Source organism: Ursus americanus, chromosome 21 (genome assembly GCF_024610735.1).
Source record: "Ursus americanus isolate L20-20 chromosome 21, mUrsAme1.1.p, whole genome shotgun sequence".
Taxonomy (NCBI): domain Eukaryota; kingdom Metazoa; phylum Chordata; class Mammalia; order Carnivora; family Ursidae; genus Ursus; species Ursus americanus.
In genome coordinates this window covers 5837648-5849680 of record NC_142147.1, presented here as the reverse complement: position 1 = coordinate 5849680, position 12033 = coordinate 5837648, and the positions used below count along the sequence as shown (strand labels likewise).

The 12033-nt window shown below is 41.1% G+C and overlaps 1 protein-coding gene across 1 annotated transcript in view; it reads left to right on the top strand.

The window, feature by feature from the left end:
* Positions 1–12033, top strand: part of NETO2 (neuropilin and tolloid like 2) — a 55909-nt gene that overhangs the window by 26446 nt on the left and 17430 nt on the right. The window contains exon 7 of the mRNA XM_087870407.1: positions 11356–11584. Coding sequence (XP_087726533.1) covers positions 11356–11584 — 229 coding nt within the window. The remainder of the gene's footprint in view (positions 1–11355; positions 11585–12033) is intronic.

Below are 12033 nucleotides of genomic sequence, written 5' to 3'. Positions count from 1 at the left end.
GTGACTTCTTTTGTGTATATATTTATAAGCGGATTTTTCTGAAACATCACCCGTTAACTAGTTTATCTCATTTTGAGTATTCACCTGCTAGGGTGGTCTTCAACATTTTTTCCTTTAAACTTCTAAAATCATCTGTTTACCCATCCAATTTACCACAGTTTTAAAATTTTGATCCAATTCCCATGTCAACTATATATAATATTTGAGCTTTTTTTTTTTATTTATTTTAAAAAGTTATTAAAAGTTACATTCTCTTGGGGCACCTGGGTGGCTCAGTTGGTTAAGCATCTGCCTTCGGCTTGGGTCATGATCCTGGGGTCCTGGGATGGAGCCCTGCATCGGGCTCCCTGCTCAGCGGGGAGTCTGCTTCTCCCTCTCCCTCTGCCCCACCCCCTACTTGTGCTCACGCTCTCCCTCTCTGTAAAAGCTTTTAAAATAAATAAAAGTTACATTCTCCAATATTCAGTATTTGAAATAACATTTCTAAAAATTTATGATTATAGAATTATTTCTCCATGAAGTATTTCAAAGAAAGAGCAAGGTCTGAGAAATATTTAATTTCTTAAGCCCTTAGACAATTAAGTATTCTCAAGTAAAAACTATAAAGTATTACAGGTATAGAGGAAATCTCTGTTTCCATTATCTTTCCTACGTACCCTATCGTGAGTTGGAGTTTTGTAAGTCCTAATACAGTTTTATATCTTCATATTTATGTACTGTATAAATATACACTATTTTTAAATTTTTGTATCAATTGTAGAAACGACTATCCATTCTCCTTTTAGACATTTAATTTGCTTTCACATTTTTTTAAGATTTGCTTACATAAGGGGGGAGGGGCAGAGGGAGAGAACCTCAAGCAGACTCCCCGCTGAGTGAGAGCCCACAACCCTGAGATCATGACCTGAGCCGAAATCAGGAGTTGGTTGCTCAACCGACTGAGCCACCCAGGCACCCCTACTTTCACGTTTTGGTATATTAAATAATGCTGCTGTAACCATTTTTGCATTTTCATTACGCCCATGTATGATGATTTTGTTTGGTTGTATATCTGGAAGTGCAGTTTTTGTGTTGCAGGACGTGACCATTTTCAGCTTTACCAGAGCATGCCAAAAGGCTTTCCAAAGTGTTTGTGGCGGTTTATCCTTTTAAGGCAAGTTAAGAGCATTTTCATTACTCACTCCTCGCTGACACTTGGTCAGTCATGTCAGGTAACCTACAGGAAACATTTTTGACAGGCACAGTCATGTGACAGCCACCATAATCAAGAACAGCTCCGTCACCCCAAGGAAAGTATCTCATGCTATTCCTTTGCAGTCAAAGCCATCTTCAATCTTTTTTTTTTTTTTTAGATTTTTATTTAATATTTGTCAGAAGGAGCACATAAGCAGGGGGAGTGGCAGACGGAGAAGCAGACTCCCCGCTGAGCAAGGAGCCCCATGTGGGGCTCGATCCCAGGACCCTGGGATCCTGACCTGAGCCGAAGGCTGAGGCTTAGCTGACTGAGCCACCCCGGCGCCCCTCTTCAATCTTGATTCCTGGCAACTAAGGATCTTTTGTTCTATAGTGTCACCATTTCCAAAACTTCATATAAATAGAACCCCCCAGTTTGTGTGAGTCCGAATTCTTCATTTAGTATGATGCATTTAAGATTCTTGTTATTGCGTGTGCCAATTACTCTATCCCTTTTATTGCTGGACAGATTTTATTGTATGGATATACTGTAGTTTACTCCTAACAGCTGAAGAACATATGGACTGTTTCCAATTTTTGGTTATTATTGATAAAACTGCTGTAAGCATTTCTTTACAGGTTGTGTTGTGTAAACATGTTGTCTGATTTTTCTGGATATCCATCTCTGAGACTGCTGATTCACATGGTAGCTTTGTAAGAAGCCACCAACCTGTTTTCCCAAGTGGTTATATTGTTTTGCATTTCCACAGTGTTACCAGATTTTCAATTGCTCTACGTAGTTCTCAGCACTTGATACTATCAGGTTTTAACCAGCAGTTTTGTAATGTCTGACGTGTCTGCTTTGTAATGGTGAAGTCTCTGCTATGCCCATATCAAGATTGGATAGTTTTCTTACTGTTCAGCTTTGAGTTCTGGATCAAAGAAGTCTTTTCGGGGCTCCTGCGTGGCTTGGTAGTTGGGCATCTGCCTTTGGCTCAGCTCATGACCCTGGGGTCCTGGGATCAAGCCCCACGTCAGGCTCCCTGCTCCACAGGGGGCCTCCTTCTCCCTCTCCCTCTCCCTGCTGCTCTGCCTGCTTGTGCTCTCTCTCTCTGCCAAATAAATAAAATCTTCAAAAAAAAATTTCTTAGCTAAGAAAATTATTTAAAAAATAATAAAAATAAAGAAGTCTTTTGGCAAGTGATTTACAAACATTCCCCCCCCAGTGTTGACTTTTCTGTTCACTCAACAGTGTTTTTCTTTTCTTTTTTTTTTTTTTAATGATTTTTTATTATATTATGTTAGTCACCATACAGTATCAACAGTGTTTTTCACAGAGGAAAAGTTTAATTTTAATGAAGTCAGAATTAAATGAATTTTCCTTTGATGTATCTAAGAGCTCTCTGCCTGACCCAAAGTCATAAGTATTTGTTCCTATATTTCCTTCTGAAACTTTTATAATTTTATCTTTATGTTTATGACCCACTTTGAGTTAATTTTTGTATAAGGTACTAGGCGTAGCCCAAGGATCGATCTTTCCTTCCTTCCTTCCTTCCTTCCTTCCTTCCTTCCTTCCTTCCTTCCTTCCTTCTTGTGGGTGACTGATTTTTCCAACACCATTTGTTGAAGACTATCCTTTCTCCATTGAATTGCCTTTATATCTCTTAAAAATAATAATGATAGCTTTATTTGTAAGAATATATTTCTGGGCTCTATTCTGTTTCTTGGATCTGTGTCTCCTTTTGACATTGATTCTTCAAAATTTAAACCAGCCTTGCATTCCTAGGATAAACCATATTTGGTTGTGATTATATGAAAGTATTATACTTTTTATATGAATTGCTGAATTAGATTAGCTGATATTTTGTTGGGGATTTTTGCATCTATTTTCTGGGCTGATGATTCTGATACCATTTCCAGCTTGAGGGGTTTCCCCCTACACCGCCAAGCAGTTCTCAGACACCAGCTGGGTGTCCTATGACTTAGTTCTGACACTCTCTACCTAGAGAATTGGGGGCTCAGTCCCACAAGTCTGGCCTCCACTTCAGATGCTGGTCTCATGTCCAGGTTGTCACCTGTGCTTCTGACCAACGGGCTAGAAATCAGGATTCTATGAGCCCCTCCTTGAGTTTGATTAACTTGCTAGAGAGGTTTCGAGAACTCAAGAAACCAGTTCACTTACTTAAATTACCAGTTAATTACAGAGCATATTAAAGGGTAAGATTCAACAGTCAGATGAAAAGACACAGGTGAGGTCGTGAACAAAGGAGCTTCTGTCCCCATGGAGTGTGGGATGGCATATGGAAACATTCTGGTTCACCAATGTGGAAGCTCTTCAAATCTTATCCTTTTGAGTTTTTATGGAGGCTTTATTACATAGGCATGGTTGAATAAATCATTGGCCATTGGTGCTTGATTTAACCTTCAGCCCCACTCCTCTCCCCTCCCCAGAAATCAAGGTGGAACTGAAAGTTTAAACCTTCAACTCAAGGTTGTTTCCCCTAGTAACCAGCCCCCATCTTTAAGGGATTTCCAAAGGATACCTCATTAACATAAACTCAGTTGTCATTGAAAGGGGCTTGTAATAATTAACAGGATACCCATTTCAACTTTATGGCTGGAACATTTTCAGGAACTGAGGACAAGAGACTAAATATAACAACAGATGTTCCCGTTGCTCTTATTGCTCAGGAAATTCCAAGGGTTTTGGGAGCTCTGAGCCAGAAACAAAGACCAAATGCATATATATGTATTTATTATAAATCACAGTATCACAGGAGGACTATTGATCAGTAGTTTCCTTATGTCTTTGGTGGTGTCAGGGTAATGCTAGTCTTCTGAGTTTGGAAGTGTACCATCTTCCTGGAAGAGGTGAAGAATTGGCAAAATTTTTTCCTTATATGTTTGGTATAATTTGCCCGTGAATTAATTCATCTAGGCCTGGAGATTTTTTTTGTAAGGTTTCTAATTATGAATTCACTATTTTTGAAAATTATATGGCCATTATATATTTCTTGTTAGAAGGGTTTGGGTAGTTTGTTCCTTTTAAGGAATTTGTCCATTTGATCTGAGTCATCTGATTTGGGGTCATAGAGCTGTTCACTGTATTTTATTATTATTATTATTGTTTACTCCCAACATGGGGCTCAAACTTAGAACCCCAAGATCAAGAGTTGTATACCCCACTGACTGAGCCAGCCCAGCGCCCCTTTTTTTAATTCTTAATGTTGGTAAGATCTGTAAGTATGTTGGTAAGGTCTTCTTTTTTTATTTTTGATGGTTTCCATTTATCCAGATATTTACCATTTCTGTTTCTCTTCATTCATGAAGTTCCAAGATTCACTCTAGTATCCTTTCTCTTTAAAGAATTTCCTTTGGCATTGCTTTTACAGCAGGCTTGTATACAACGAATTCTCTAAGTCTCTTCAAGTCTTCACCAGGTGTGTACTTATTTTGCCCCCATTCCTGAAGGAACATGTGTGCTGGATATAAAATTCTGATGTTCACAAGTTCTTTTTTTCAGCAAAAATTTCGATGCACTGTCTTTGGCTTTGGTGGTTTCTGAAGAGCAGTCCGCAGTCATTCATATCATTTGCTTATACAGAATGCGTCATTTTTCTCAGTCGGATCTCAAGACTCTAAATCTCTGATTTCAAGTAGTTTGATTCTGATGTGTGTAGGCCTTGTGTTTTGTTTGCTTTTATCCTGTTTCGTGTTTGCTGAACTTTTTGAATCTGTAAATTTTTGTCTTTCGCCCAACTTGGGACATTTTTAGCAATTATTTCTTCAAATACTTTTTTCTGTAGCAACTTCTTCTGAGACTTCAGTGACACAAATATTCAACCTTTTAAAATTGTCCCACAGGTCCCTGAGGCTCTATTCATTTGTCCTCAATCCTTTTTTCTCAGTATCTCAGATAGTTTCTCCTGAGTCATCTTCCAGTTTACTGACTTTCCTCTGTCATTCCCTTTCTTGTCTTGGGCCCATACAGTGAATTTTTTTTTAATTTCAAATATTTTTTATTTTCAGTTCTAAAGTTTCCATTTAGTTCTTTTTCATAATTTCTATTTCTCTGCTGTGATCTTTCTACTCCTTCGGTGTTTGCCTTTACCTCACAGAGCATATTTATATCATTGCTTTAAAGTAAGTCTTTGACAGTTCTGGGGCGCCTGGGTGACTCTGTCGGTTAAGCGTCCCAACTCTTGATTTCGGCTTAGGTCATGATCTCGGCTCCGGTCATGATCTCAGGGTCGTGAGACTGAGCCCTGCGTCTGGCTCCATGCTGGACTTGGAGCCTGCTTAAGAGTCTCTCTCATGTGTGCGCTCGCTCACTCTATCTCTCTCTCTCAGAAAAAAAAGAAAATTTAAAGTCTTCGACAATTCCAATATCTGAGTCCTGTTAGGGCTGCGATCTCTTGACTCTTTTCATTTCAGAACTAATCACATTTCCTGGTTCTTTATATGTGAGGAATTTTTTATTATCTCCAGACAGTTTGATTTTAACACTGTGAGACTCTGGGTCCTGTTAAGAATACCTGGAAAGTGTTGATTTTTGTTATTCATTTTATTTTTGTCAGACAACCTACCCAATTAGACTCAGACTGCATGTACGGGGTCACTTTATGTGGATGGTGGCTCCTGTGTTTGTGGAGTCTTCGTGGTCTTCGCTGCGCTGTGCAGGCTTGCGCAGGGCGTGCCCCACGCAGGGACTTGGACAGTGGCTTGTACTCTAATTTCATTCTCAGTGCCTTTGTCATGTGTCTGTAGTTCTGTGTCATGAATACACAGCTCGGGGGTAAGCCAGCATTAGTGCTTGTTCTTTAGCCCCCTCTTCTCCAAGACTTCCTTCACATTGTCCAGACAACATGGGTTCCTTTTCCCCTTTCCTCTGGGGGCCAGAAAGACAAGGTTTCTTCAGTTTCTGCCTCCCAATGTGTTGTGAGTTTGGAGTGACTTAAGGGAGAGAGGGGGAAAAAATATTGAGGGTTCCCTCCATACTCTCCCGACGTACCCTTTTCTCAGTTCTGCTAGTTAAAGAGATGGAATTCCTCTTGGGATGTTAGTTGCTGCTGGAGCTGGTACATGCAGATCCATGAGTGGTGCCGACCTCGGGCAGAGCTGCGAGACTGGGAAAAACAAGCCAGAAATCCTGGCCTCACCCCACTTGTCAGTTGGGAAGGGCCCCTCTCTCAGTCTTCTGGCTGGAGCGCTTTCTCTGAGTTCCTGTCTGTTTTTGCTGTGAGTTCTGTGACTATCAGCCCAGGAGACAAGGAAAAAAACTGAACCTCACCCTCTTTATGGGTCATTCAAGTTTGACTTCCCACCCATGGCCACCTTTTACTTTCCAGAATCCTCGTGTAGTTGCTTTTCATATTGTATCCTCAGTTTTTAGTTGTAATAAGAGAAGCCATACTGTGTTTCAACTTGGCTGGTTCTCGAAGTCAAACTTATGTAGTGAAATTGATTATCTTTACGGTTTTATACTTTGCCTTCTGTGTTTGTTTTTAATAAACCTTCCTAACCAAAGGTCATCGAACTACTCTTCTATATTTTTATCTGCGTGCGTTAGTTTTTACATTTAAGAATTGATTTTCTGTCTGGCATAAGACAGGGATCTAATGTCAGGGGTCCGTTGCAGTGCCAGTTATCCTGTGTGTCCCGTTGATCTGGAACGCTGTACAGGCATACCTCCCCTTATTGTGCTTGACAGATACCGCCCGTTTTACAGATTAAAGATTCAAGTCCTCAGTGGAGGAAGTATCTGCAGATGTGGAAACAGCAAGAGAACTAGCATCAGAAGTAGAGCCTGGAGACGGGACTGAAGCGCTGCGATCTCATGATCAAACTTGAACTGATGAGGACTTGCTCCTTTTTATTTGGAGTTAGGATGAATTTATTTTTTTTTCTTTGAATTCAGTTAACATATACTGTATTATTGGCTACAGAGGTACAGGTCAGTGATTCATCAGTCTTACGTAATGCCCAGGGCTCATTCCATCACATGAGAGTTGCTCCTTTTGATGAGCAAGGAGGTGACTTCTTCAGATGGAAGGTACTCCTGGTGGGGACGGTGGGAAGACTGTTGAAACGACCACAAAGGGTTCAGGATATCACATGAACTTAGCTGATAAAGCAGCAGCAGCAGGGTTTAAGAGGACTGACTCCATTTTAAAAGAAGTTCTACTGGGATACACACACACACACACACACACACACACACACACACACACACAATGGAATACTACTCAGCCATCAAAAAATTGCAGTCTTGCCATTTGCAACAACATGGATGGAGCTAGAGGGTATTATGCTGAGTGAAATAAGTCAGAGAAAAGCAATGATCATATGATCTCACTGATGTGAAATTTAAGAAACAAGGCAGAGGTTCATAGGGGCAGAGAGAAAAAAATGAAACAAGATGGAATCAGGGAGACAAACCGTAAGAGATTCTTAATCTTAGGATACAAACTGAGGGTTGCTGGAAGGGAGGGGGGTGGGGGAATGGCGTAACTGGGTGATGGACATTGGGGAGGGTATGTGTTGTAATGACCACTGGGTGTTATGTAAGACTGATGAATCACAGACCTGTACCCCTGAAACAAATAATGTATGTTAATTAATTGAATTTAAATGAAAAAAATAGAAGTTCTGTGAGTAAAATGCTACCAACAGCATCACATGCTGCAGAGAAATTTTTTGTGAAAGAAGAGTCAATTGATGCAGCAAACGTCAATTGTTTTTGGAGAAATTGTCGCAGCAACCCCAGCCTTCAGCAGCCTCCACCCTGATCGGTCAGCAGCCATCACATCAAGGCAAGACCCCCCACCAACAGAAAGATTATGATTTGCTGAAAGCTTCGGTGCTGGTTAACATTTTTTTTAACAATAAAAATTTTTTATGTAAGTAATGTACGGTTTTTTTTTAGACAATGCTATTGCCTAATAGACTAGAGTACAAGCTAACTTTTATATGCACTGGGAAACCAGAAAATTCCTTTGACTCACTTTATTGCAGTATTCACTTTCTTGTGGTCTGGAACCGAACATGCAATACCTCCAAGATATATCCATAGTTGCTTTCTGAGGATCTCATTGCATTCGGCAGGGGGAGGGGTTTCAGGGGTTCCAATAGACAGCATCCCTTTTCCCCTCCACGTGGAGAATGTGGAGATTCAAAATAGCTCCTTTATTAGAACAAAGGCTAGAGGAAGCAGCTTAGTGACAGAGTTGTATTAGACTTGCTACTTCCCTACCCACCAGTTCCCCCTCCCACCTCAGTCTAGCCTGGACCAATCCAGCCCAAGGAAAGTTGCATCTGCAGAGGAAACCCACTTATTCAGGTCACTGCTTCCCACTCACTGGTCCAGGGAAAGAGGGAAGGAAAAAGAGACCAGACTCCCCACCATCAAGGTAACTCACTAGACATCCCTGGGGAGGGTGTAGGAGTGGGACAAGTGGCCAGGAGCCTTTAGCAGATCTGTTGTCACGCAGTTTGGGTGAGAAGAGTAGTTTGTGCCCACCCCACCCCCCGATTTCAATTTGTCAGTTTTGTTTGTTAGAAATACTTTTTTAAGGTTTTTTATTTATTTTGACAGCAGGGGAAGGGGCAGAGGGAGAGTGGGAAGCAGACTCCCCACTGAGCAGGGGGCTGGACTTGATGCGGGGCTCGATCCCAGGTCCCTGGGATCTTGACCTGAGCCAAAGTCAGATGCTTCGCCAGCTAAGCCACCCAGGCGCCCCTTGTTAGAAATAATTTCTGAAAATTAGTCGAACTAAACTATATCAATATTTAGCTGCATCCACAATAGAAAAGAATGTCATTGTCATGTGACTTAAATGTTTGGACTTTAGTATCTTTAAAGAGCATTTACTATGGCCTTGGATAGTACCATGTTTCTTCGGATTAAAAAAAAGAGAGTATATACTTCAGGCTTCTTGTTTTCTTATATTTAGATCTACCAAGTTCATAGCTTTATAAACCTGGTCATATATTCATTACTTGCCATGAGCAAGAATTACACTAGATATAATTAGCACCTGATTCTCGCGTTGGAAGGCCTCTCCGTATAATAGAGAAGACAGACAATTACAGTATTGGTGATACTTGCTCACCACCACAAAACCATGGGCAGAATGTTTTGGTTATGTAAACAGTGGAGAAATTAATGAGAACTAACGATATATGTAAGGTAACTAAAATTGTGTCTACGTAATACATTTGTGAAGTTTTGAAATGGTCATTCTCATGGAAGTAAGAAACAAATTGGTCATTTCAAATAAGCTAAAGTTACCTGGTCAAAATTTATCCCTTTGCGGTATATTTTTTAGTTGTTTGCCCTTAGTTTTATGCCATCAAGGTATTTTAGTGGGAAGAGATACCTGACATTATATTTTTGTTATATGAAGTCTTTTAAATTAAAAGGCAGGGGGGTGCCTGGCTGGCTCGGTCATAGAGCCTTGTGACACTTGATCCTGGGGCTGTGAGTTCAAGCCCATGTTGGGCGTAGAGATTACTTAAAAATAAAATCTTTAAATAGAGAGGTGGAGGTGGCCTCACACTGCTACCTCAGAAATAGAAGCTAGAATGAATCCTCACGTGTCTTTAATGACAAAGGAAATCTTTATTCTCTACTCACTAAAATTTTCATTATAGAGTCACATAGGACCCACTAGAGCGAAAAGTGAACTGTGCGTGCGTGCGTGCAGGAAAGGCGTCCCAGGGAGTGGAAAGAACACAAATGTTAGAATCAGGTCAACGTAGGTCAGATCCTCACCCTGAGTCACCTGGGGCAGACTCTCGCCCATCTGAGCCTTAATTCTCTCCCTGCCTGTTCTTCTAGAGAAATGCAGTGTGTTTCTAAGCCCACAACCTCAACATTAATGCTCACAGTCTTCCTAAGCCTACAAGCTAAAAATCTTCAAACAAAAGTGGGCCAAGCATAGTTTAAGAACTTAGTGCCAGGTAGTAAGCTGCCCATAAAATTTCAAGAAAGAGGATGCTAAATAAAATAGTGCTTGTTCTGATACTGAGTTTTTATCTCCCTGCCTGAAAATGTAGAAATTGTTATTTATGGGGTGAAGTCTTAAAACCACTTAAATGTGCAATATAGAATGGGGGGTACAGAAATGACAGGACATCATGGGAACCTTTATGGTTTTGAAGAGTATGGATAAAAGTGGTTTCGATGTGTTACAGGGTGTATGTATCTTAAATTAAACTTAGATTTTTAAAATGTGAGGGAAAAACTGAGGAAAATCACAACAATTGCCATGAGTGATTCTTTCATTTTCCCAATTTGTCAGTGCCATGAGGTTGCTTTCATAATAAGAAAACTATGTAAGAGTGGCTGATCTGAACTCTTCTCCTTTTAACATGATCAGTAGATTAAAGAGCAAATCTATTGTATAAGAAATAATGAAAACCATTTAATCGGCATGTGCACATTACATGTGGAATCTATAATTATTGCAAAACCTGATGTGAATTAAATATTGAATAATGGGTAAGTTTTTTCTATTATAGCCATTTATTTTTTTTTTTAAGATTTTATTTATGTATTTGACAGAGACAGCCAGCGAGAGAGGGAACACAAACAGGGGGAGTGGGAGAGGAAGAAGCAGGCTCCTAGCAGAGGAGCCTGATGTGGGGCTCGATCCCAGATCACCGGGATCACGCCCTGAGCCGAAGGCAGACGCTTAACGACTGTGCCACCCAGGCGCCCCTATTATAGCCATTTAAATATATAAAATAAATGCCTTAAAAGAAAGGAAAGGAAAGGAAAGGAAGGGAAGGGAAGGAAGGAAGGAAGGAAGGAAGGAAGGAAGGAAGGAAGGAAGGAAGGAAGGAAGGAAGGAGAAAAAGGAAAAGAAAGAAAGAAAGAGAAAAAGAAAGAAAGAAAAAGAAAGAAAGAAAACTATGTAAGAGAGCCAATAGCCTCACGGAGCAAAAAGTTTCTTTATAGACAAAACACGAACTTAGGTTCCGTAATGCTTGGTTCCATTAAGACAACCAAAGAAGGAGACCATCCGTCTTGGGTCTTTGAACCCCGTAGGCACCAGCCTTTTAGCGGCTGTGTTCCTGGCAGCTGTCATAATTCAGTCCACCGTGTCGACCGGACAGGAGAACTACAGCGCTCACAGTAACCTCTTCACAAGCAGTGTTTTCCTTGTTTTCCTGTTGCAGATTTACTTGAGGTTCCTGGAGTATCAGATGGAGCACTCAAACGAGTGCAAGAGGAACTTCGTTGCGGTGTACGACGGGAGCAGCTCCATCGAAAACCTGAAGGCCAAGTTCTGCAGCACTGTGGCCAATGACGTGACGCTGAAAACAGGGGTGGGGGTGATCCGAATGTGGGCAGACGAAGGGAGCCGGCTGAGCAGGTTCAGAATGCTCTTCACTTCCTTTGTGGAGCGTAAGTAAATCCTGTAGCCTCGAGATCTTCCACATAATTTTTTTTTTTAAGATTTAATTTATTTATTCGACAGAGATAGAGACAGCCAGCGAGAGAGGGAACACAAGCAGGGGGAGTGGGAGAGGAAGAAGCAGGCTCCTAGCGGAGGAGCCCGATGTGGGGCTCGATCCCAGAACGCCGGGATCACGCCCTGAGCCGAAGGCAGACGCCCAACCGCTGTGCCACCCAGGCGCCCCCTTTCACATAATTTTTATTCATTCAGAATTCAGTTACTGAGCCTTTCGTTTCGACAAAGACCGCAAGTCAACGAGAATGCAGAAATAACTAAGTCTTAGTCGCTGTTCTCAAGGAAGTAACTGTCCTGGGTGAAAAACCGTGTTCATATATAAATTGCAACACTGCCTTACTATAAAGATAGCGAATGCAGAAGTGGAGACTCCTTTCAAGAC